Raw genomic sequence first — 25,342 nt, 5'->3', positions numbered from 1 at the left:
TTAGCTACTTAGCAGTCATATGGCTTGGGGATAGAAGCTGTTCAGGAGCCTGTTGGTGTCAAACTTGATACACCTGTACTGCTTGCCATGCGGAGGCAGAGAGAACAGTCTATGGCTTGGGTGGCTGGAGACTAATTTTCCGGGGCTTCCTTTCACACCGCCTGATATAGAGGTCCTGGATGGCAGGGAGCTCGGACCCAGTGATGTACTGGGCTGTCCGCACTACTCTCTGTAGCGCTATGTGAGTGATGGCGGTGCTGTTGCCATACCAAGCAGTAATGTAGCCAGTCAAGATGCTCTCAATGGTGCAACTGTAGAATTTTGTGAGGATTTGAGGGCCCATGCCAAACCTTCTCAGCCTCCTGAGGGGGACAAAACACACACCCCTGTGGGGCCCCCGTGTTGAGAGTCAGAGTGGTGGAGATGATGTTGCCTACCCTCACCATACCACCTTGGGTCGGCCCGTCAGGAAGTCCAGGACCCAGTTGCAGAGGGAGGTGTTCAGTCCCAGGGTCCCAAGCTTGGTGAATAGCTTGAAGGGGACAATGGTGTTGAACACTGAGCTGTGGTCAATGAAAAGCACTTCACATAGGTATTCCTCTTATCTAGGTGAGTGAGGGCAGTGTGGAGTGCAATTGAGATTGCGTCATCTATGGATCTGTTGGAGCGGTATGGAGTGGGTATAGGGTGTCTGGGATGATGGAGTTGATGTGTGCCATAACCAAACTTTCAAACCACTGCATGACTACAGATGTGTGCTACAGGGCGGTACTCATTATAACATGAAGCCTTGGAGTTCTTGGGGACAGGAATGATTGTGGTCATCTTAAAACATGTGGGGATTACAGACTGGGACAAGGAGAGGAGAGGAGAGGTTGAAGATTACCGTGAATATGCCTGCCAGTTGTTCTGAGCCTGCTCTGAGAATTTTGTTAAGTGCTAGCTTGTTATTTTTCTTGTCCTGAGGTGGAAAGTATACAACAGTCACGATAACAGCTGAAAACTCCCTCGGGATGTAGAAGGATCGGCATTTGACCATCAGCTATTCCAATACAGGTGAACAATAGGTTGAGACTTTCCCTGCACTTGAGATAGCACACCCTTTGTTATTGATGAACAGGCAAATCCCTCCCCCTCTCGATTTCCCTGACTCCAATGTCCTCTCTGCTTGGTGAATGGAGAATCCATCGAGTTGGCTAGCCATGGAGGGTATCTTGTTCAAAAGCCATGTTTCAGAAAAGCAGAGAATATTGCAGTGACAAGAGTCCCGTTGGTAGCAAATCCGCGATCGGAGGTCATCCATTTTATTATTAAGTGGCCAATAGAATGGAGGGAAGAGGTGTCCGGATTTCCCTTCACCTTAATCTCGCCAGGATCTCGCCCCTCTCTTGCCTCTGTAATGACGGAATTGGAATTACAGAAAGAGCCCAGGGCAGATGAGTCAAACTAATTGCCGATCTGATGTTCAACAGTTCAACATTTTCTGTTAACCAAATTCGACACTCTCTCATTGACCTCCATACAAAAACTCAGTGCTGCTGGAAAAGACAGATTTTGGCCCCTGTTATGCCCCTGGCTACACCTCTTCCTCTCTGAGTCAACTCACCACTTTGCCACCCGACTTCTGGTCGAACAGGACCATGGTGACTCGTTTGGGCTCTCGATGGTAGGTGCAGTAGTGCTTGACCCAGGTTGACACGAAAGAGCCTGAGAGAGGGAAGAGAGAGGAGCAGATTGAGAAGCAGAGAGGGGGGAGTATTGGACACATTTTGTGGGTTACCATGGTTATTGCACACGCTGGGTCCCCCGTCACCTCTAAGAGCATGATATTCTCATCCTGAATACAATTACCCTTGTTGTTTCTATGGGGAAATTGAAATCTATTTCAAACAACACTGGTGTCTAAACAACATTGGTGTGACTAAAGCGGTAGTCGTGATGTTACCGCCACCATGCTTTTCTAAGTGGTAAAAATAAATCACTGAGTAGTGAAATTGTATCCCATTGCAGCATGAGAGAGAGAGAGAGAGAGAGAGAGAGAGAGAGAGAGAGAGAGAGAGAGAGAGAGAGAGGGAGAGAGAGAGAGAGAGAGAGAGAGAGAGAGAGAGAGAGAGAGAGAGAGAGAGAGAGAGCAGGATGGGACACTCACGTTTCTCCTGTACAAACAGGTATCCCTCCATGGTGTCATGGCTGATACTCTTGTGCTCATGGGGGTTCTCCTTCATCTTCCTCATCAGACACTCCACCTCAGACCGTGTGCTTTCAAAACGGTTCCGCGTCTGAACAGGGCAGGAAAGGAGACAGACAATGATGGAAACATCCTAACACCATTGTCTGCAGTCAGTGTGTTAGGGCTAGGCCAAAACCTTATATTTTTCACATTTATTATGGTATTTTATGTTTTTTTTTTATAATAAAAGTTCACATATGCTTTATGAGTAGGTCATGACCCTAGAGTGGCAACACATAAATTATAATTGATTGTAATTGGGCTTTCTCAATTTTGATTGTTTTATACTGTTCAAACTAAATACATTTTCAGCATATTCTACAATTTCTGCATTTCCTGTACTTTTGTAGTCATTTCCACACTGTGCCACGCAGAGACAAATGATATGGGCAAAACATCTAGGCCTAGTTAAAAGCTGAACTGTTGGAATCTTGGAAATAGAATGATTATTCTAATTATATAGTTCAAATAAAGTGGGCAGCACCTTGAATGCATTGTTGTTTGAAATGACAATTAATGAATAAGCCAGGCAGGGATTATTGACAGGGTAGGAACCAAAGTGTTGGCCAATGTTCCCAGGGGACCCTAATTAGTGAGAGATTAGCAAATTTAGGCATGTCACGACAACAACAAACTCTGAACTTACGTATCCATTCGTAACTGACCAAATTATGAAAGACAAGCATTGTCATTTTGAATTATGTAAAGTGAGTGTTAAAGAGGTTAAATAATTATTGTTGACTATCAACAATGACAAGCCACCTGGGTCTGACAACTTTACTGCAGATGACAATAGACTATATCTCTCCAATCTAAATCTACATGAAAGTGTGTGCTCTCAGGCCTGGAGGGAGAAAACGTAATTCCGCTACCTAAGAATAGCAAAGCACCCTTTACTGGCTCCAACAGCCGACCAATCAGCCTGCTACCAACCCTTAGTAAACTTTTGGAAAAAAATGTGTTTGACCAGACACAATTATATTTCATAGTAAACAAATGACTGAAAAGAAATTAGCTGAAAGAAATTGATAATAATGAGCTGTTTTGTTAGACCGATCATAATTTGCTGCTGGAAAAACGTATGTGTTATGGCTTCACATCCCCTGCTATATTGTGGATTGAGAGTTACCTGACTAATATAACACAGTGTGCTCATCAATCAAAGACTCTCCAACAAAATCCAGGTAGAGTCGGGCATTCCCCAGGGAAGTTGTCTTGGCCCCTTACTGTCTAAAATATTTACTAATGACCTGCCACTGGCACTGAGTTAACTTTTTATGGCTGCAGGGGCAGTATTGAGTAGCTTGGATGAAAGGTGCCCATATCAAACAGCATGCTCCTCAGTCGTAGTTGCTAATATTTGCATATTATTATTAGTATTGGATAGAAAACACTCTGACATTTCTAAAACTGTTTGAATGATGTCTGTGAGTATAACAGAACTCATATTGGCAGGCAAAATCCTGAGTTGAAATCAAAACAGGAAGTCAGAAATCTGAGCTTGTATGTATTCACCAGAGTCCCCAATGAAATCCCCTTGAGATATGAATGATGTTGCACTGCCTAGGGGTTCCACTAGATGTCAACTATCAATATAAATTATAATGAGGCTTCTATGTTGTTGTGGGAGTGAATGAGAGCAGAATATATCAGATGTCCATCAATCAGCCATTTTGTGATCACGCTTTTTCCTCGTGGTAGTCACTTGCGTTCCATTACTCACATAGACAAGAAGGAATACTCCGGTTGGGACTTTATTGAAGCTGTATGTTAAAAACATCCTAATGATTGATTCTTTACTTAGTTTGAAATGTTTCTTCGACCGGTAATATCACGTTTTGAAGTTTTTGTCCGATATAACGCTGACCAGAATTAGCGTTGGGAAATGTATACCAAACGCGCTAACAAAAGAAGGTATTTGGACATAAATAACTGACATTTTCGAACAAAACAAACATTTATTGTGGACCTGGGATTCCTGGAGTGCTTTCTGATGTAGATCATCAAAGGTAAGGGAATATTTATCATGTAATTTCTTGTTTATGTTGACGCCATCTTTGCGGCTGTGGTGTTCTTACTTTTGAGCGCCGTCTCAGATTATTGCATGCGTTTCTTTTTACGTAAAGTTTTTTTGAAATCTGACACAGCGGTTGCATTAATAAGGAGAGGTATATCTATAATTCCATGTGTATAACTTGTATTATCATCTACATTTATGATGAGTATTTCTGTTGAATGATGTGGCTATGCAAAATCAGTTGATGTTTTTGGAACTAGTGAATCTAACGCGACAATGTAAACTCAGATTTTTTTATATAAATATGAGCTTTATCAAACAAAACATGCATGTATTGTGTAACATGAAGTCCTATGAGTGTCAACTGATGAAGATAATTCAAGGTTAGTGATTAATTGTCTTTATTTCTGGTTTTTGTGAATGCTATATTTTGCTGGAAAATTATTGTGAAAATTATTGTGGTTTGGTGGAGACCTAACTTTGGTGGGATTAACAACGGGAATAGCTTTAAAATGATATAAGACACATGTATGTTTTAGGAATTGTTATTATGAGATTTCTGTGGTTTGAATTTGGCGCCCTCTATTTTCACTGGTAGTTGTCATATCGATCCCAGTATCGGGATTGCAGCCATAACAGGTGTACCTAAAGTGCATTCGGAAGTTATTCAGCCCCCTTGACTTTTTACACATTCTGTTGCATAACAGCCTTATTCTAAAATTGATTAAATATATACCCCATAGTGATAAAGCAAAGAAAGGCTTTTAGAAATGTTTGCAAATGTATAAAAAATGACAGCCTAGAGTCTTCTTGGGTATGATGCTACCAGCTTGGCACACCTGTATTTGGGGAATTTGTGTACTTTGCTCCATTCATCTTTCCCTCGATCCTGACTAGTCTCCCAGTCCCTGCCGCTCAAAAACATCCCCACAGCATGATGCTCCCACCACCATGCTTCACAGTAGGGATGGTGGCAGGTTTCCTCTAGACGTGATGCTTGGCATTCATGCCAAAGAGCTGAATCTTGGTTTCATCCGACCAGAGAATCTTGTTTCTCATGGTCTGAGTGTCCTTTAGGTGCCTTTTGGCAAACTCCAAACAGGCTGTCATGTGCCTTTTACTGAGGAGTGACTTCTGCCTGGCCAATCTACCATATAGGCCTGATTGGTGGAGTGCTGTCACCTCTCTGACCAAGTCCTTTCTCCCCCAATTGCTCAGCTTGGCCAGGCGGCCAGCTCTAGAAAGAGTCTTGGTGGTTCCAAACTTCTTCCATTTAAGAATTATGGAGGCCACCTGGACTATTTACATTGAACCCCCCTCTTTGATTTTACACTGCTGCTACTCACTGTTTATTATCTATCCATAGTCACTCTACAAATGACCTCGATTAACCTGTACCCCCGCACATTGACTCGGTACCGGTACCACCTGTATATAGCCATGTTATTATTATGGAAATGTATTGGGTTACTTTTTGATTGACTAGATTTTTTAATTTAGATTATTTAGTAAATATTTTATTAACTCTATTTCTTGAATTTAATTTTTGGTTAAGGGCTTGTAAGTAAGCGTTTCAATGTAAGGTACACCTGTTGTATTCGGAGCATGTGACATAGCATTTGATTTGATTTGTGTTCTTGGGGACCTTCAATGCTGCAGACATATTTTGGTAACCTTTCCCCAGATCTGTGCTTCGACACAATACTGTCTCTGAGCTCTACGGACAATTCCTTCAACCTCATGGCTTGGTTTTTGACATGCACTGTCAACCTTATATAGACAGGTGTGTGCCTTTCCAAATCATGTCTAATGAATTCAATTAACCACACATGGACCCCAATCAAGTTGTAGAAACATCTCAAGGATGATCAATGGAAACAGGATGCACCTGAGCTCAATTTGGAGTCTCATAGCAAAGGGTCTGAATACTTATATAAATAAGGTATGTGTTTTTTATTTTTAAGAAATGTTCTAAAATGTCTAAAAACCTGTTTTTTCTTTGTCATTATGGGGTATTGTGTGTAGATTGATGACGAAAACAAATTGAATAAGGCTGTAACGTAACAAAATGTGAAAAAAGTAAATGGGTCTGAATACTTTCCGAATTAACTGTATGTACGCCATGACTCAACATTATACACTTCAGCTACCACAGCAAGTGAAATCACTGCAACATTACCTTGTCACATGTGAATTCCAAATGTCTCTAACGGTCTCCCTACAGTCAGCTGTTTTATGTGTTTAACGCACTCACAGTTCCAAAATGTGATTGTTACACAACAGGAGAGTTAACCCACGCTGCCCTCAAACCAGGGCACGCTGCCTGCTAATTATCTATAAGCTATGTTTAAACTTGTCAATTTAAAATGATTTTCGAACAACAGTTTGAATTGAGGTGTGTTCCGCCTCCTCATTAATTCACATAAGAAGTAGCCCATTTCACTGTTGCAGACAATATATGTTTGAGGCTTTATTGAGCTGGCCAAGTCCAAGCACTTCCCCAGTGTTTCCCCAGATCAAGTATGAAGACAATGTGCATCTCTAGTCAGAACACATTTTCTGTCTGGCGCCCGCATTGCCTTCATTGTTATTTTCCTTAAAAATAATAACTTTGGTCATGTGTCCGTTCCTATCAAACTAAATGCCCTATTTTCTGTATATCGTGTTGTTGTTTCTACTGTAGCATACCGTACATATGTATGGAGCATAATGTATTTACAGTTTTTTTCACGTTTTCATGTACTGGTGACAAATCATACATTCCAATTCTTGCATATATTGCAATGGAAACATAATGTGTGTAAAATACATTTTTGAAGATTGCACTGATTTTGATGAGCTAATGCTAAGCTATTTGCCAGCTATGTGTGGCGCCATGTTTGTTTACATTATACAATGCATTCTGGTCTGTCAGACCAAAGATGTTATGAAAAAATGAGGTGAAGGGATAGTTCACTTGACTGACTAAAGGTGCTTTCAAGACAACTGGGAACTCTGAAAAATACGAGGGCAAATCACGACATCTGTGATCTTCAGCTTGGAAAGTCAGAGCTCTAGAAAGAGGCCCGAGTTCCCGAGTTGGAGTTCTGAGTTGGATGACCGTTCAAAACAATTTGTCCCATTCAGATCTTGTTTTTTTTCAGAGTTCCCAGTTGTCTTGAACACAGTATTAGATTGCAACTATGGTACTATGGTTGACAGCTTAGACCCCCCTTTTCAGGGTTTTTATTTGTATTTAGTATATACAGTTGAAGTCGGAAGTTAACATTCATTAAAACTTGTTTTTCAACCACTCCACAAATTTCATGTTAACAAACTATAGTTTTGGCAAGTCGTTTAGGACATCTACTTTGTGCATGACACAAGTCATTTTTCCAACAATTGTTTAAAGACAGATTATTTCACTTATAATTCACTGTATCACAATTCCAGTGGGTCAGAAGTTTACATACACTAAGTTGACTGTGCCTATAAACAGCTTGGAAAATTCCAGAAAATTATGTTATGGCGTTATAAGCTTCTGATAGGCTAATTGACATCATTTGAGTCAATTGCGGGTGTACCTGTGGATGTATTTCAACAACTTCCACACATCTGGTTCATCCTTGGGAGCAATTTCCAAACGCCTGAAGGTACCATGTTCATCTGTACAAACAATAGTACGCAAGTATAGAGACCATGGGACAACGCAGCCGTCACACCGCTCAGGAAGGAGACGCGTACTGTCTCCTAGAGATTAATGTACTTTGGTGCGAAAAGTGCAAATCAATCCCAGAACAACAGCAAAGGACCCTGTGAAGATGCTGGAGGAAACATGTACAAAATTATCTAGATCCACAGTAAAACAAGTCGTATATCGACAAAACCTGAGGCTTGCAAGTCGAAGAACACCATCCTAACCGTGATGCACGGAGGTGGCAGCATCATGTTGTGGGGGTGCTTTGCTGCAGGAGGGACTGGTGCACTTCACAAAATAGATGGCATCATGAGGGAGAAGAATTATGTGGATATATTGAAGAAACATCTCAAGACATCAGTCAGGAAGTTGAAGCTTGGTCGCAAATGGGTCTTCCAAATGGACAATGACCCCAAGCATACTTCCAAAGTTGTGGCAAAATGGCTTAAGGACAACAAAGTCAAGGTATTGGAGTGGCCATCACAAAGCCCTGACCTCAATCTTATAGAAAATCTGTGGGCAGAACTGAAAAAGTGTGTGCGAGCAAGGAGGTCTATAAACCTGACTCAGTTACACCAGCTCTGTCAGGAGGAATGGGCCAAAATTCACCCAATTTATTTTGGGAAGCTTGAGGAAGGCTATCCGAATCCTTTGACCCAAGTTAAACAATTTAAAGTCAATGCTACCAAATACTAATTGAGTGTATTTAAACTTCTGACCCACTGGGAACGTGATTAAATAAATAAAAGCTGAAATAAATCATTATCTCTACTATTATTCTGACATTTCACATTCTTAAAATAAAGTGGTGATCCTAACTGACCTAAGACAGGGACTTTTTACTATGATTAAATGTCAGGAATTGTGAAAAACTGAGTTTAAATATATTTGGCTAAGGTGTAAACTTCCGACTTCAACTGTAAACTTATCCCGTGTCTGCCCCACATTTATTGATAAATCCCCCATCTATAGTAATATTTCCTGCATCATATCCCCCACGATACCTTCCCCCATTTCTATACCCCATGGACTTGAAACCCCCCCCCACAAATGAAATTACCCCCCCTAAAATGGTTTCATCCCTATTCAGTTTGATGATCTGTGAGGTGATAAGATTTTATTTGCTGTGGGATTTGTCAAAAACTGTAAACGACTTGTCAAGTAATGTGCTCCTTGTATACACTTGTCAAGTAATGTCAAGTAATCTTTTTCAGGCAATGGGTGCAGCCATCTTTGACTTTGGCTTTGACTTTTGTTAATTTGGGTCTTATAGCGAATAGCATTCTGGTATTAGGGAGTTTCGCTTGTCAAACATAAACAAAAATGGCTGCCATCATAAAGAATTTAGCTGCTGTTAGCTTAGCTGATATGCATCTCTTTTCTAAACAATATTACATTTCTTCCTTGTGCGCACCAGAGATGTGGTACATTGTAAACAAGTCTAGCTGTTAGGTCGCTAGCTTATGTTGGGTTTTTTTGTCAGCCCATCCTGTTATTTATTCTGGTTCATTGAATGAGTTTGGCTGTGGAAATGTTCTGGGTGATGTTTGGATGATAAAGTTCGCATTTATCTTTTACAATAAAAGGTGAAATTTACGAATAAAGTTGTGAAGACCTTATTTCCCATCAGTACAAAACACTGTTTAGATGCTTTTCAGACAACAATGCTGTTTAGATGCATTTGTTGCATCATATGTTCTGTTGCTACTGTTCCAATCACAGATTTGCGATGGTACACAGCAGGGACCACTCAGCAATGATCACAAATATGTGATCGTACCCTTCAAAGGGTTAACAAAGAGCTGCAGTCGGATTTAAAATGGGTGACAAGTAATAAGCTCGTACTAAATATTTCAAAAACTAAAAGCTTTGTATTTGGGACAAACCATTCCCTAAAGCCTAAACCTCAACTAAATATTGTAATGAATAATGTGGAAATTGAGAAAGTTGAGGAGCCCAAACTGCTTGGCGTAACCACAATTGTGCTATTGTGTGTGTTTTATTGCGTTATTTGTAACTTATTTTGCACATGTTTCTGCCACCGTCTCTTATGACCGAAAGGAGCTTCTGGATATCAGGGCAGCGATTACTCACCTCATACTGGATGAATATTTTTTCTTTAACGAGTCGGACGCAAAGGATTTACTTCAGACACCCGACAAGGCCCAAAGCCCTGTGATTTGCATGAGCAAGAGACGGCAATATTGGGGACATAGGTTGGGGTGCCTAGCTAGGATCCGAATGCGAGTGAGTAATCTGCCTCTACCATCAGTCCTATTAGCCAATGTACATTCACTGGATAACAAAATAGATTAACTAGCATCACGAATATCCTACCAACCGGACATTAAAAACTGTAATATCTTATCTTTCACCGAGTCGTAGCTGAACGATGACATGAATATCATACAGCTAGCGGGGTTTACTATGCATCGGCAAGATAGAACAGCAGCCTCCGGTAAGACAATGGGTGGCGGTCTGTGTATATTTGTAAACAACAGCTGGTGCACGAAATCTAATACTAAGGAAGTCTCGAGGATTTGTTCGCCTGAGGTAGAGTATCTCATGATAAGCTGTAAACCACACTATTTACCAAGAGAGTTTTAATCTATATTCTTCGCAGCTGTCTATTTACCACCACAAACCGATGCTGGCACTAAGACCGCACTCAATGAGCTGTAGAAGGCCATAAGTAAACAGTAGCCGGGAAATTGAATGCAGGGAAACTTAAATCAGTTTTACCTCATTTCTACTAGCATGTTAAATGTGCAACCAGAGGGAAAAAAAGATCACCTTTACTCCACACACAGAGACGCACACGTACAAAGCTCTCCCTCTGACTCCATTTGGCAAATCTGACCATAATTCTATCCTCCTGATTCCTGCAAACAAGATAAAACTAAAGCAGGAAGCACCAGTGACTCACTCAGAAGTGGTCAGATGACACAGATGCTAAACTACAATCATTGGCTTCATCAATAAGTGCATCGATGACGTCATCCCCACAGTGACTGTACGTACATACCCCAACCAAAAGCCATGGATTACGGACAACATCCGCACTGAGTTAAAGGGTAGAGCTGCCGCTTTCAAGGAGCGGGACTCTAACCCGGAAGCGTATAAGAAATCCCGCTATGCCGTTCGACAAACCATCAAACAGGTAAAGCGTCAACACAGGACTAAGATTGAATCATACTACACCGGCTCCGACACTCGTCGGATGTGGCAGGGTTTGCAAACTATTACAGACTACAAAGGGAAGCACAGCCGAGAGTTGCCCATTGAGTCGAGCCTACCAGATGAGCTAAATTACTTCTATGCTCACATTTCAAGGCAAGCAACACTGAAGCATGCATGAGAGCATCAGCTGTTCCGGACGACTGTGTGATCACGCTCTCCGTAGCCGATGTGAGTAAGACCTTTAAACAGGTCAACATTCACAAGGCCAGATTACCAGGAGGTGTACTCCGAGTATATGCGTACCAACTGGCAAGTGACTTCAAAGACTTTTTCAACCTGTCCCTGACTGAGTCTGGAATATCAACATGTTTCAAGCAAACCACCATAGTCCCTGTGACCAAGAACACTAAGGTAACTTGCCTAAATGACTACCGACCCGTAGCACTCACTCACGTCTGTAGCCATGAAGTGCTTTGAAAGGCTGGTCAAGGCTCACATCAACACCATTATCCCAGAAACCCTAGACCCGCTCCAATTTGCATACTGCCCCAACAGATCCACAGATGATGCCATCTCCATTGCACGCCACACTGCCCTTTCCCACCTGGACAAAAGGAACACCTATTCAGTGACTACAGCTCATCATTCAACACCATTGCGTCCTCAAAGCTCATCACTAAGCTAAGGAACCTGGGACTAAACACCTCCCTCTGCAACTGGATCCTGGACTTCCTGACAGACTGCCCCAGGTGGTAAGGATAGGTAGCAACACATCTGCTATGCTGATCCTCAACACGGGGGCCGCTGAGGGGTGCGTGCTCAGTCCCCCCCTGTACTCCCTGTTCACTCACGACTGCATGGCCAGGCACGACTCCAACACCATCATTACGTTTGCCAACAACAAAACAGTGGTAGGCCTGATCACCGAAAATGATGAGACAGTCTATAGGGAGGAGGTCAGAGACCTGGCCGTGTGGTGCCAGGATAACAACCTCTCCCTCAACGAGATCAAGACAAAGGCGATAATTGTGAACTACAGGAAAAGGAGTGCCGAGCACGCCCACATTCTCATCAACAGGGCTGTAATGGAGCAGGTTGAGCAACAAATGATCATGGTTCAAACACACCAAGACAGTCGGGAAGAGGGCACAACAAAACCTATTCCCCCTCAGGAGACTGAAAAGATTTGGCATTGGTCCTCAGATCCTCAAAAAGTTATACAGCTGCACCATCGAGAGCATCCTGACTGGTTGCATCACTGCCTGGTACAGCAACTGCTCAGCCTCTGACCGCAAGGCACTACAGAGGGTAGTGCATACGGCCCAGTACCAATCACTGGGGCCAAGCTTCCTGCCATCCAGGAACTCTACACCAGGCGGTGTCAGATGAAGGCCCTAAAAATTGTCAAAGACTCCAGCCACCCTTGTCATAGACTGTTCTCTCTGCTAAGTGGTACCGGAGTGGTACCGGAGCACCTTCTTAACATCTTCTTTTTCAGTTCTGCCCACAAATGTTCTATGGGATTGAGGTCAGGGCTTTGTGATGGCCACTCCAATACCTTGACTTTGTTGTCCTAAAGCCATTTTGCCACAACTTTGGAAGTATGCTTGGGGTCATTGTCAATTTGGAAGACCCATTTGCGACCAAGCTTCAACTTCCTGACTGATGTCTTGAGATGTTGCTTCAATATATCTACATAATTCTTCTCCCTCATTATGCCATCTATTTTCTGAAGTGCACCATTCCCTCCTGAAGCAAAGCACCCCCACAACATGATGCTGCCACCCCCGTGCTTCACGGTTGGGATGGTGTTCTTCGGCTTGCAAGCCTCCCCCTTTTTCCTCCAAACATAACGATGGTCATTTTGGCCAAACAGTTCTATTTTTTTTTCATCAGACCAGAGAACATTTCTCCAAAAAGTATGATCGTTGTCCCCATGTGCTGTTGCAAACCATAGTCTGTCTTTTTTTATGGCGGTTTTGGAGCATTGGCTTCTTCCTTGCTGAGCGGCCTTTCGATATAGGACTCGTTTGACTGTGGATATAGATACTTTTGTACATGTTTCCTCCAGCATCTTCACATGGTCCTTTGCTGTTGTTCTGGGATTGATTTGCACTTTTTGCACCAAAGTACCATTGATCTCTAGGAGACAGATTGGGTCTCCTGCCTGAGAGGTGTGACGGCTGCGCGGTCCCATGGTGTTTATACTTGCATACTATTGCTTTGTACAGATGAACGTGGTACCTTCAGGCATTTGGAAATTCCTCCTAAGGATGAACCAGACTTGTGAAGGTCTACAATTTTTTACTGAGGTCTCAGCTGATTTCTTTTGACTTTCCTATGATGTCAAGCAGAGGCACTGAGTTTGAAGGTAGGCCTTGAAATAGGTACAGTCAACTTAGTGTATGTAAACTTCTGACCCACTGGAATTGTGATACAATGAATTATAAGTGAAATAATCTGTCTGTAAACAATTGTTGGAAAAATGACTTGTAATGCACAAAGTAGACGTCCTAACCGACTTGGCAAAACTATAGTTTGTTAACAAGAAATTTGTGGAGTGGTTGAAAAATGACTCCAACCTAAGTGTTCTAATGACTCCAACTTAAGTGTATGTAACTGGGCTGTGAAGAGACACACAGGCACAGAAACACATTTTAGTATTGTTATATGGTATTGTAAATTTTGTGTTGTGGATGTGTAGTGGTGTGGTGATGTTATGTGATGTACTGTTTCATTTTGTTTTTGTTGATTTATTTTGTGATGTGCCTTAATGTGTCTTGGACCCCAAGAAGAGTAGCAGCTCCTTGGCAGCAGTTAATGGGGGTCCATAATGAATACAAATAAAACATAGCTAACATATTCATGTTTCACCTATTCCTATTCCTCTCTGATTTAAGATACAGTTGCATAAACAACATACCAATCTAGGCCTAGACCAGCATTAGTACCAGGCTGTATTGATTACCTATCTACATTTGCTCTGACTCTTAGTACATTTAGCAAGCTAGCTAACTAGTGTTTAGCATTAGCGGCTAACCAGATTTATTTTAGCCACAACTTGCTAAGAAAAGGCAAACTAGCAGACAGTAGTTTGCAAACAGTAAGCTACACAAACTAATAGTGGAATTGTAGAACGCTTGTGGAAAGCAGCATTGTTTTCACCAACATCTTGTTGCATCTGTCTGGCCATGCAGACCACGGCAAGAAAGTGTTCGTGACTCTGTGGTCGAACAACTGCTCTCTCCATGTGTGACAGGGGGCAGGGCTTGGTGTAGGAAGAGGCATGCAGCAGGAGGAGGGAGAAAGACAACTCAAATAGCAAACGGAGTAAACTATGAAAACTGACATAACACGTGCTGAGCTGCGTATCACATTTACCAAACATTGACATACCGTCATTGAAGGTAAAGTAAAAACCCAAACCGGTCCACGCATCAATACGGGTATATAGTAAAATACAATATACTGCCCAGCCCAGCCTTGAAATGTCTTTGGTGTGGCAAAATATTACATCTCACCAGCACCTAATGGCCGTAATGTATGGCATTGATATGTATCTTACATTCTGAATGCTGATAGTGAGGTCTGTCTTGAAGTGGTTGAAGTCTTTGGCCAACTCGTACCCATGGTGATAGTAAGTAAACAGCCCTTGAAGAAATGCCAGCAACTAGAATTGATACAAAGGACGAAACGGAAAGGAAACATGGTTGAGAAACGTAATTCAATTCCATCAACCTAATCTACTGTAATTTGATTTGAAAGGTACTTGTTGTCAGCCACATTTGTTCTGTAGACAGTGTGGATGAAGGAGAGATGACTAAGCATGTAAGGTGTATAGAGTACAGTAACAGTATTAGGGTTGCAAAACTCTAGTAACCTTCCTAAAATTCCCAGATTTTCCAAAAAATCCTGGTTGGAAGATTACCTAAATCAGGAGGGAATGAGCAGGAAATCGGGAGACTTCCTACCAGGATTTCTGGAAAACCTTGGAGGTTTAGGAAAGTTCATGGCATTTTGCAACCCTAAACAGTATAGACAGCATGCTGAGGGAGATTGACATGTTCACTCACCGGCTCTACGAAGTCAAACATCTTCCTCTCCTGGACCTCCTGCACCTTGAAGACATACTCCAGAGACACCTCGTAGAAATGCTGCCGCACGTGGTCCACCTGGCTGTCGGCCTGCACCACACGCAAAAGGATGGGATGCTGTTTGAAATGACTTTCAGGTGAAACCCGCGGTGAAGTCATGCTGTTTGCTCTCCCATCTGAATGGTCGTGCTTTACACCACACAGGCCGCCACGTCATATCTCCACCCACTTCAACTTTGCTTTGATCTCCTCCCATTTAGGTGTGAGATACCGGACAAATCTGAGGCGCACCGTGCGCTTCGGGAGGAGTTTCATCGCGAGGGCTATCACCATAGAGAACAATTCCATGTCATTTCTCCCATGGACAGGGGGGGGGGGGAACACGACTATACCTGCCTGACTGTTGCTTGTTCCTTCTATTATTTCAGATTTGTTTTAGGTATCTATGTGTGAGCTGTGACAAGATTTTCCTCTTGTAGGACAATAAACGTGATTCTGATTCTTTGTGAACTGACTTACAGCGCACACACGCACACTTGCCCACACGCATACACAAACACATGCCTCTTAACATAAACACACATGTCATGACTAGCCAACTCTAGCCCATTTTGATTGTGGGAAAGGAGAACAATGTATGCTTACTTCATGAAGATGTGCTTCTTTCTTCTTTGCTGATAGGCTTAGGTGCTTCTCCAGTACAGCACAGTACTTCTCTGTCTCTTTGTCGTATTTCTTCTTGGCTTCCTGTGATAGACAGTCAAAAGGTCACCAACAGTCACCTTGTTTCCAAGTCCTGGACACCACATAGTACAATTTATATTGAAATTGTATTGAAGAGGATGTCCCATTGAGGTCAGAAGACCTCTTTCTCAGGGGAAACCTCTATATAACACATAGAGCTCTGTTTTGGCATCATCACTGCCGCCTTCCAACAGAACATCCTTTCCAAAGAGTCATGGGTATTATTGGTATGTCCAGGGCTTAGCTTTACAGACAGATTTAGAGGAAACTATTGTGAGATGCAGGTTGAAATCACATCTCCTCTAGTACTGCTGAAGCCAACAGAGGCAGCCCACAGCTGGTGGGAAAACAATAGAGCACTTTAAACCTGCACGTTTGCACGACAGACAGAAGGACAGACATAACAGGATGTCTCTCCCAGCCTCTCGCTCACAGACAGACAGATAGACAGACAGACAGACATAACAGGATGTCTCTCCCAGCCTCTCTCTCACAGACAAAGACAGACAGACAGACAGACAGACAGACAGACAGACAGACAGACAGACAGACAGACAGACAGACAGACAGACAGACAAACAGACAGACAGACAGACAGGTGTCTCTCCCAGCCACTCTCACAGACAGACGGATAGATAGAGCAGGGTGTGTCAGTAACATACAGTCCAGCACTCCTCACCCTGGGGTGCACTGACTGTGTCCACACCTTCTACTGACTGATGTCATCATCATCCCTGTCCACCCGGTCACATGACCCGGCCTTTCATCGCCAGCCAGTTTCCACAGGACGTAGAACCAACCCTCCTCAGAACAGAAGGTCCACTACCAACAGCTGCACAACACGTCATTACAGAGCATCCTAATGTAAGTAACAAAGGACCCTGCAATTTGCTCTAACCCTTAATAATAAATGAACCCATGTCTTGTCTGTTATACACTGCAAACATGTTTCAATGTGGGCTCTTTTGAGTTCAAGTATCCCTTTTCGGAACACAAAATTATTCTTCAAACGTTTAATTAACCTACACATTCTTCTAACTTAGACTTCAAAATAACGATATGGTGAGAGGTCAAATCAGAAAGAGTTTTGTCAATATGTAATAAAGTTCACTAACATTTCTTCATTGACAATAAACCAAGTAAATCCTGATGCCCTTCATGTGATACCTGTATTGACCAGATGGTGGCAGTGTCTTATCACAACAGACCTGTCAGCTCTGGCGGACAGAGCTGAGAGCAGCTGAGGTACAGTATAGGGAGAGCTCTGGATGCTGTCATCAATGGGGATTTAATAAAGGAATACTATTCTTTGTGGTGTATACATTTTAGACCTACACAAATGTAACTTCTGGAATCAGGACAACCAGAACAAAGTCAGTTACCTGCCAGACTGAGGGGGAAACTGCTAATATTTGAGTGATCAGTACATTTCTTAAAAACCTGGTACTGTAGCAGCGGATAGGTTCAAACGTCCCTTGTCTTTCAAGGTTTAAGAGGGAATATGAGAAGGCTACATAACCCAAAAAAGAAAAAAATCACACAATGACCCAGTAGTAGGGATTACCAGGACATTTAGAGGGGGATCCTTCACCCCAGCATGACTTGGGGGAGTCAAGTCATAATATCTCCTTACCTTGGCAGCGCTGATCTGCTCCTTCCTGAACCGCTCCAGTGGCATGATCAGAACATCATCGGCATTCTCAATCTGAGGAGAGATACAGGAAGTCACCAGACGGCTGACAGGAAGTCACTCTACTGACATACTGTATAAACACAGAGAGGCCTGCCGCCAGACCTTCACTTATTGGTTATACAACGCTTGAATTCCAAAGCGGTGAGCCCATGTTCCAGCATATATCTGACACTCACCATCCGTGTTCTCTCATCCTCCAGGTTCTGCAAAACTCCAGCAAACTCCTGTAGAGACTTTGCTGTAGATGGATAGAGATAAACAGGCCAGCCAGACAGCCAGCCACACAGCCAGCCAGCCAGCCAGACAGACAGACAGACAGACAGACAGACAGACAGACAGACAGACAGACAGACAGACAGACGACACAGAGGGAGGATAACAATATATAATGAGTCAGTGGTCATCATTTGGCTCCATACATACCATTCCACATTTGTGACCTTGCTTGCAAAACAAGGCTTTTAATTTGAAATCGTAGTTTACATGCTTGCTTTAGACCACAGTGTGTTTTCAACTAGCAAGCTTATTGCCTGTTCCTTCCCTGCTCTAGGTCCAGCCAAGAATGACTGCATTGTTTTGGGTCAGAGTTTCCACTTGAGATGCCACAATCCTGTTCCAACATTTCCACTTGATAGAATAGTACTCTCCAAATGTAGACCTCAAGTCACTTATAACTTTGAATTCTTCTGTAAAAAATATTCCAGGAATGTTCTTTCAACATAATGGCAAGTTTATTCGAGGTTATTACATTTCATCCAACTCCATCCAATGAGCCTAATTGTGTTTATTACGGCCTTCCTGTACCAATTAGGTGCACTATGAGTGCAATTAGGTAGAACAAGACAGCCAGGCCAGAATGTGTACAGCTGAGTGCAGACTAATGGAGTGCATTAGCACTACTACAGTTGATATGAATGTAGTGCAGCAGTTGGTTACAGTTGAGGGTGGTAACTATTACTACACAACAATAGCGTGCAGGACAGTCGAGTGTGGTACAGCAGAACGGGATGGAGTGCGTTTACTCGCTCACCGATACATATCTCGTCGTCAGTCTCTGCGTCTCCTATGCACTGGAACTTAAACTCATTGAGAGACTCCGCAAACTTCCTCTTGGCTGTGGACAGATCTGAACGGGGACAGAGAAAGGGCAAGTCAGGTCAACAAAAATAGGGAGGCATGTGGGCATCTTTAAAAAAAATGTTTAAAAATGCACGAGATGCTAAAGGTTCCTCTGAGACAAAAGCTCCAGCTATTTTGCTCTACTTTGCACAGGTTTTGTGTCAACCATTCTCACACAGCCAGAGAGAGAGAGAGAGGGAGGGAGGGACAGAAATTGGCCCGTGCTTGTGTAAATAGCATGAGCCCTTCCTGCGGCCCTATGTGCGGAAAGATTTACAACCTCTTGCCAGTCCGAATAAATGAAACACAGGCCATTGCAATTTTTCAGAAATACTGGATGCCTCAGCATTTCAAGTAAGCTCTCACCTCAGGAGTGAGACCTCAGCGCTGGCTATAAAACGCCAATTGGTTCAGAGTTCACTCTCGTAAAAAGTGAGTCACAACGTGTCGCTGGTATTAAAGCTGATGTGCATCAGGCAGGCCACCTGATCCAACACCAGGTCCTTGTCATGTTTCACCACACCTCTGAAATGGCTCAAATGAGGTATTACGAGTTTCGCCATTGTTGTTTCTCGGTAAGGGGAATGTTGGAGACTGTTGAAGAAGGATTAGTTGAGTGACAGACTGTGCTGTAGAGGATAGGTAAGCCAAACACCCTGTCACACAAATAGCAGTACGGGGTAACAGATGTGAGAAAGACTTGGAGCTAGGGCTGGGAAAGGCCTGACTTTTCCACTGTAGATATATCAGACAGCAGGCCTGTCATGTCATGCCACCTCTCCTCCGTGAGGTTTTCCACACATTTCTCCAGCACGTCCTTCACTGATTCCCTCGCTGGATCTCTCTGTCTCTATCCTGTCTCTATCGCTCAGTCTCTCTCTCTCTCTCTCTCTCTCTCTCTGCTTTTCGTCAACTTCAGACTTTTATTGTCACTCTGTAGGCTGCATCACAACATAAACTGAGTGTACAAAACATTAAGAACACCTTTCTAATATTGAGTTGCGCCCCCTTTTGCCCTCAGAACACCTTCCATTTGTTAGGGCATGGACTCTACAAGGAGTTGAAAGCGTTCCACAGGAATGCTGGCCCATGTTGACTCCAATGCTTCCCACAGTTTTGTGTCAAGGAAATTGTTCAGCGTGACAAATCCAGCAGCGGTGCAGTTCTTGACACACTCAAACCGGTGCGGCTGGCACCTACTGTACTACCATACCCCGTTCAAAGGAACGTAAATCTTTTGTCTTGCCCGCTCACCCTCTGAATGGCACACATACACAATCCATGTCTCAATTGTCTCAAGGCTTAACAATCCATCTTGAACCTGTCTTTTCCACTTCATCTACACTGATTTAAGTGGATTTGTATACTCAGTGTTTTGTACACTCAGTGTATATGTTTTAGAGGTCGACCGATTAATCGGAATGGCCGATTAATTAGGGCCGATTTCAAGTTTTCATAACAATCGGAAATCTGTATTTTTTACACCTTTATTTAATCTTTATTTAATTTATTTGGGGCGGCAGGGTAGCCTAGTGGTTAGAGCGTTGGACTAGTAACCGAAAGGTTGAAAGTTTGAATCCCTGAGCTGACAAGGTACACATCTGTCGTTCTGCCCCTGAACAGGCAGTTAACCCACTGTTCCTAGGCCGTCACTGAAAATAAGAATTTGTTCTTAACTGACTTGCCTAGTTAAATAAAGGTAAAAAAATAAGTAAAAATCTTTATTTAACTAGGCAAGTCAGTTAAGAACAAATTCTTATTTTCAGTGACGGCCTAGGAACGGTGGGTTAACTGCCTCGTTCAGGGGCAGAACGACAGATTTTCACCTTGTCAGCTCTGGGGAGATAAACTTGCAACCTCTCTCTCGTTGCACTCCACAAGGAGACTGCCTGTTATGCGAATGCAGTAAGTCAAGGTAAGTTGCTAGCTAGCATTAAACTTATCTTATAAAAAACAATCAATCAATCATAGTCACTAGTTAACTACACATGGTTGATATTACTAGATATTATCTAGCGTGTCCTGTATAATCTGTATAATCTGACTGAGCATACAAGCATACAAGTATCTAAGTATCTGACTGAACAGTGGTAGGCAGAAGCAGGCGCGTAAACATTCATTCAAACAGCACTTTCGTGCGTTTTGCCAGCAGCTCTTCGTTGTGCGTCAAGCATTGCGCTGTTTATGACTTCAAGCCTATCAATTCCCGAGATGAGGCTGGTGTAACCAAAGAGAAATGGCTGGCTAGTTAGCGCGTGCTAATAGCGTTTCAAATGTCACTCGCTCTGAGCCTGTGGTTGTTTCCCTAGCTCTGCATGGGTACCGCTGCTTCGAGGGTGGCTGTTGTCGATGTGTTCCTGGTTTGAGCCCAGGGAGGAGCTTATTATTTAAACCAAATTTAACATGTTTCATTATTTATTTGAGGCTAAATTGATTTTATTGATATATTATATTAAGTTAAAATAAGTGTTCATTCAGTATTGTTGTAATTGTCATTATTACAAATACATGTTTAAAAATCGGCCGATTAATCGGTATCGGCTTTTTTGGCCCTCCAATAATCGGTATCGGTATCGGCGTTGAAAAATCATAATCGGTCGACCACTAATATGTTTGGTATGACAATGAACATGACATAGTTAGCTAATGCACAAACAGATTTCTTAACCTTCTTAAACCATCCCCACCCAGGTCGTGACCAGGAGAAGCCAGGAGACCAGGAGAAGCTCCTGCACCCCCTACACCCGGCCCCATACCCAGACTGGATATTGGCATGGCTGTGGCTGCCTGAGACATGGATTGGATGTTACAATTTATACGAGCATTAAAACCTCAGCCTGCTCCAGAAAGTATGCTGCCATAAAACAGGCTTCCAGGACTTCCTCGAGAAGTTGATTCAATGGGAGAGGTCTGGTCAACGTTGACGACAATAAGTCTCTTAATGGGTTGTCTCATGCACCTATGCATTTCTGGGAGTGGTTCCAAAAGGGTTCCAAAAGGTTTCTTCGGCAGTCCCCATAGGACAACACTTTTTGGTTCCAGGTAGAATCATTTTGGGTTCCATGTAGAACCATCTGTGGAAAGGGTTCTACATGGAACCAAAAAGTGTTGTCCTATGGGGACTGCCGAAGAAACCTTTTAGGTTATAGATAGCACCTTTTTTTCTAAGTGTGTAGGGCCCTGTCTGACATATTGGCAGTAGGGAATGGCTTCCACTGACTTGAGAAGGTCGTGGAAACAATGCTCTTAATTAGATAAGGAGATATGTGTTCAGTAACAAAGCTTCTATGACATGCCACTCCAAATATCGCGATATCCAATATAATTGTTTTGCGCATTTACTGACTAAATAATTCCTGATTGTGCAATATTTGTGCTTATTTACGATATTATAGTCGCATTCTCACAAAATAATCTTTGTGTGACTAAAAAAAGAAGGCTTAGTTAATTGATTTAGACTTCATTTTCAACATACTGATACAGCCAAGCTGATAAAACTGCACAGTTTCAAAGTTCAAATACAGTATAGTCTTGCACGTCGCGATATAGCGTCAATGTCAAATGTCACAATATCGAATGAATCCTATATCGGCCCAACCCAAATTGGCATATGACCCGATGAAGTAAAATAAACACCCAATACGTTCCGGCTAATGGACAGCGATACATCACAGTCACACTAGCATTATTCTGTGTATTGGCATCAATACATATACACACTACATTTTACCAAAATAATCACTCATCATCAAGAGAACTGAGATGCATGCTGAATTCACAATGTTTTTCCAAATCAAAACCACACTGTTGGCGCATCCGGCTCATTCTAGACATTTACAATCATTCCAACACAAATGAAATAATATGAATCACCTCTGCAGCCAGTTGGGTTTTTGGAAAGAGGTCTCTTGCGAGAGGTGCTCTAACTCAATCACAGGGCAAAGGAAAACACCATCAACAAATGAGTCCCATGTGTCTAGCTGGATGACTGCCTGGATAACTGCCTGGATAACTGCCTGGATAACTGGCTCATACAGAGAGGAGCATTGGTAACACTGTCTGGGATTTCTGTTCATCGCAAACTATGGATCTATCTATACAGTATGTGTCCATTGCCCTCCTAAGCGCAACATTAGCATTGAGCTAACTGCTGCCACTACTGTCCTGTCACTGGACGTCTGGATGTCCTGAGAGGCCAGAGGAGGAAGGATAGCGGCCAGGGACACTCGCTAAAAATAAATGACCCTATTGACACCCGCCTCTCCAGCCCTCTTCCCCCACTTCAGCAACAACATTTCCCCCATTCTTCTCCTCCGCTATTCTCTGCTTCCTGATCTCCGGCCCCGCGACACAACGGTGCCGCACAGTCCCGCTCTCTAGCCCCCGGAACACATTCCCACAGTGGCAGACACAGGCCGGGAGAGAGGGAGAGAACGGGGAATCCGCCAGAGTGCCTGCACCCAGAACAAAGAAACTTAAAATATGACAAACGATAGCAGCAGTACACATTGACCGTGTCAGTGAAAGTAAGTCCGCAGTGTTGTGGAGTGGGAGCAGCGTGTGTGGGGTGTATGAGAGAAACATGAATTAATCTTATCACAACTCTTTAGGCTGTGCGTGTTTTAGGCTGGAGTGGTTAGGGGAGTGGTTAGGGGCCTGGTAGTGCCAGCAGCGCTGTGTGGTTCAGGCCCTGATATGCCCTCTCGTGTGTGTGTGTGTGTGTGTGTGTGTGTGTGTGTGTGTGTGTGTGTGTGTGTGTGTGTGTGTGTGTGTGTGTGTGTGTGTGTGTGTGCACATTTGAGATATGGTCATGGTTCGTTAATGATGTCCCCATCTATAGTTCACCACACAGTTGGTCTAATCTCACCCTCAGTGCACCCTCAATGAGCATGGCCCCTGTGATGCAGATGCATGGCATACAGTTGAAGTCGGAAGTTTACATACACCTTAGCCAAATACATTTAATTTTTCACAATTCCTGACCTTTAATCCAAGTAAAAATTCCCTGTTTTAGGTGAGATATGATCACCACTTTATTTTAAGAATGTGAAATGTCAGAGAAATAGTAGAGAGAATGACTTATTTCAGGTTTTAGTTCTTTCATCACATTCCCAGTAGGTCAGAAGTTTACATACACTCAATTAGTATTTGGTAGCATTGCCTTTAAATTGTTTAACTTGGGTCAAACGCTTCAGGTAGCCTTCCACAAGCTTCGCACAATAAGTTGGGTGAATTTTGGCCCTTTCCTCCTGACAGAGCTGGTGTAACTGAGTCAGGTTTGTAGGCCTCCTTGCTCGCACACACCTTTTCAGTTCTGCCCACACATTTTCTATGGAATTGAGGTCAGGGCTTGGTTATTGGCCACTCAAATACCTTGACTTTGTTGTCCTTAAGCCATAACTTTGGAAGTATGCTTGGGGTCATTGTCCATTTGGAAGACCCATTTACGACCAAGCTTTACTTCCTGACTGATGTCTTGAGATGTTGCTTCAATATATCCACATCATTTTCCTACCTCATGATGCCATCTATTTTGTGAAGTGCCCCAGTCCCTCCTACAGCAAAGCAAACCCACAACATGATGCTGCCACCCCCGTGCTTCACGGTTGGGATGGTGTTCTTCGGCTTGCAAGCCTCCCCCTTTTCCCTCCAAACATAACGATGGTCATTAGTTCTATTTCTGTTTCATCAGACCAGAAGACATTTCTTCAAAAAGTACGATCTTTGTCCCCATGTGCAGTTGCAAACCGTAGTCTGACTTTTTTATGGCGGTTTTGGAGCAGTGGTTTCTTCCTCTTCCTTGCTGAGCGGCCTTTCAGGTTATGTCGCTATAGGATTCGTTTTACTGTGGATATAGATACTTTTGTACCTGTTTCCTCCAGCATCTTCACAAGGTCCTTTGCTGTTGTTCTGGGATTGATTTTCACTTTTCGCACCAAAGTATGTTCATCTTTAGGAGATAGAATGCGTTTCCTTCCTGAGCGATATGATGGCTGCGTGGTCTCATGGTGTTTATACTTGCATACTATTGTTTGTACAGATGACTTGGTACTTTCAGGTGTTTGGAAATTGCTCCCAAGGATTAACCATACTTGTGGAGGTCTACAAAAAAAAATTCTGAGGTCTTGGCTGATTTCTTTTGATTTTCCCATGATGTCAAGCAAAGAGGCACTGAGTTTGAAGGTAGGCCTTGAAATACATCCACAGGTACACACCCAATTGACTCAAATTATGTCCATTAGCCTATTAGGAGCTTCTAAAGCCATGACATCATTTTCTGGAATTTTCCAAGCTGTTTAAAGGCACAGTCAAGTTACAGTCAAGTTATGTTAGGCACAGTCACAGTCAAGTTATGTAAACTTCTGACCCACTGGAATTGTGATACAGTGAATGATAAGTGAAGTAATCAGTCTGTAAACAATTGTTGGAAAAATGACTTGTGTCATGCACAAAGTAGACGTCCTAACCGACTTGCCAAAACTATAGTTTGTTAACAAGAAATTTGTGGAGTGGTGGAAAAACTCGTTTTAATGACTCCAACCTAACTGTATGTAAGCTTCCGACTTCAACTGTACCACAGACACACGGA

The 25,342-nt window shown here is 42.9% G+C and overlaps 1 protein-coding gene across 3 annotated transcripts in view; it reads right to left on the bottom strand.

The window, feature by feature from the left end:
• The window catches only part of LOC110537768 (rho GTPase-activating protein 26), a 128,097-nt gene that overhangs the window by 54,192 nt on the left and 48,563 nt on the right, over positions 1 to 25,342 (bottom strand). For all 3 annotated transcript variants that reach the window (XM_036937776.1, XM_036937777.1, XM_036937778.1), the window contains exons 2-9: positions 18,665 to 18,760; positions 17,811 to 17,872; positions 17,575 to 17,646; positions 15,843 to 15,944; positions 15,177 to 15,287; positions 14,669 to 14,773; positions 2,150 to 2,279; positions 1,607 to 1,707 (exon numbers count right to left, since the gene is read on the bottom strand). In XM_036937776.1, the coding sequence (XP_036793671.1) occupies positions 1,607 to 1,707; positions 2,150 to 2,279; positions 14,669 to 14,773; positions 15,177 to 15,287; positions 15,843 to 15,944; positions 17,575 to 17,646; positions 17,811 to 17,872; positions 18,665 to 18,760 (779 nt within the window). The remainder of the gene's footprint in view (positions 1 to 1,606; positions 1,708 to 2,149; positions 2,280 to 14,668; positions 14,774 to 15,176; positions 15,288 to 15,842; positions 15,945 to 17,574; positions 17,647 to 17,810; positions 17,873 to 18,664; positions 18,761 to 25,342) is intronic.

This window comes from Oncorhynchus mykiss, chromosome 12, assembly GCF_013265735.2.
Source record: "Oncorhynchus mykiss isolate Arlee chromosome 12, USDA_OmykA_1.1, whole genome shotgun sequence".
NCBI classification, from domain to species: Eukaryota; Metazoa; Chordata; class Actinopteri; order Salmoniformes; family Salmonidae; genus Oncorhynchus; species Oncorhynchus mykiss.
The sequence above is the reverse complement of the archived record's forward strand: the minus strand, read 5'-3'. Positions and strand labels throughout refer to the sequence as shown.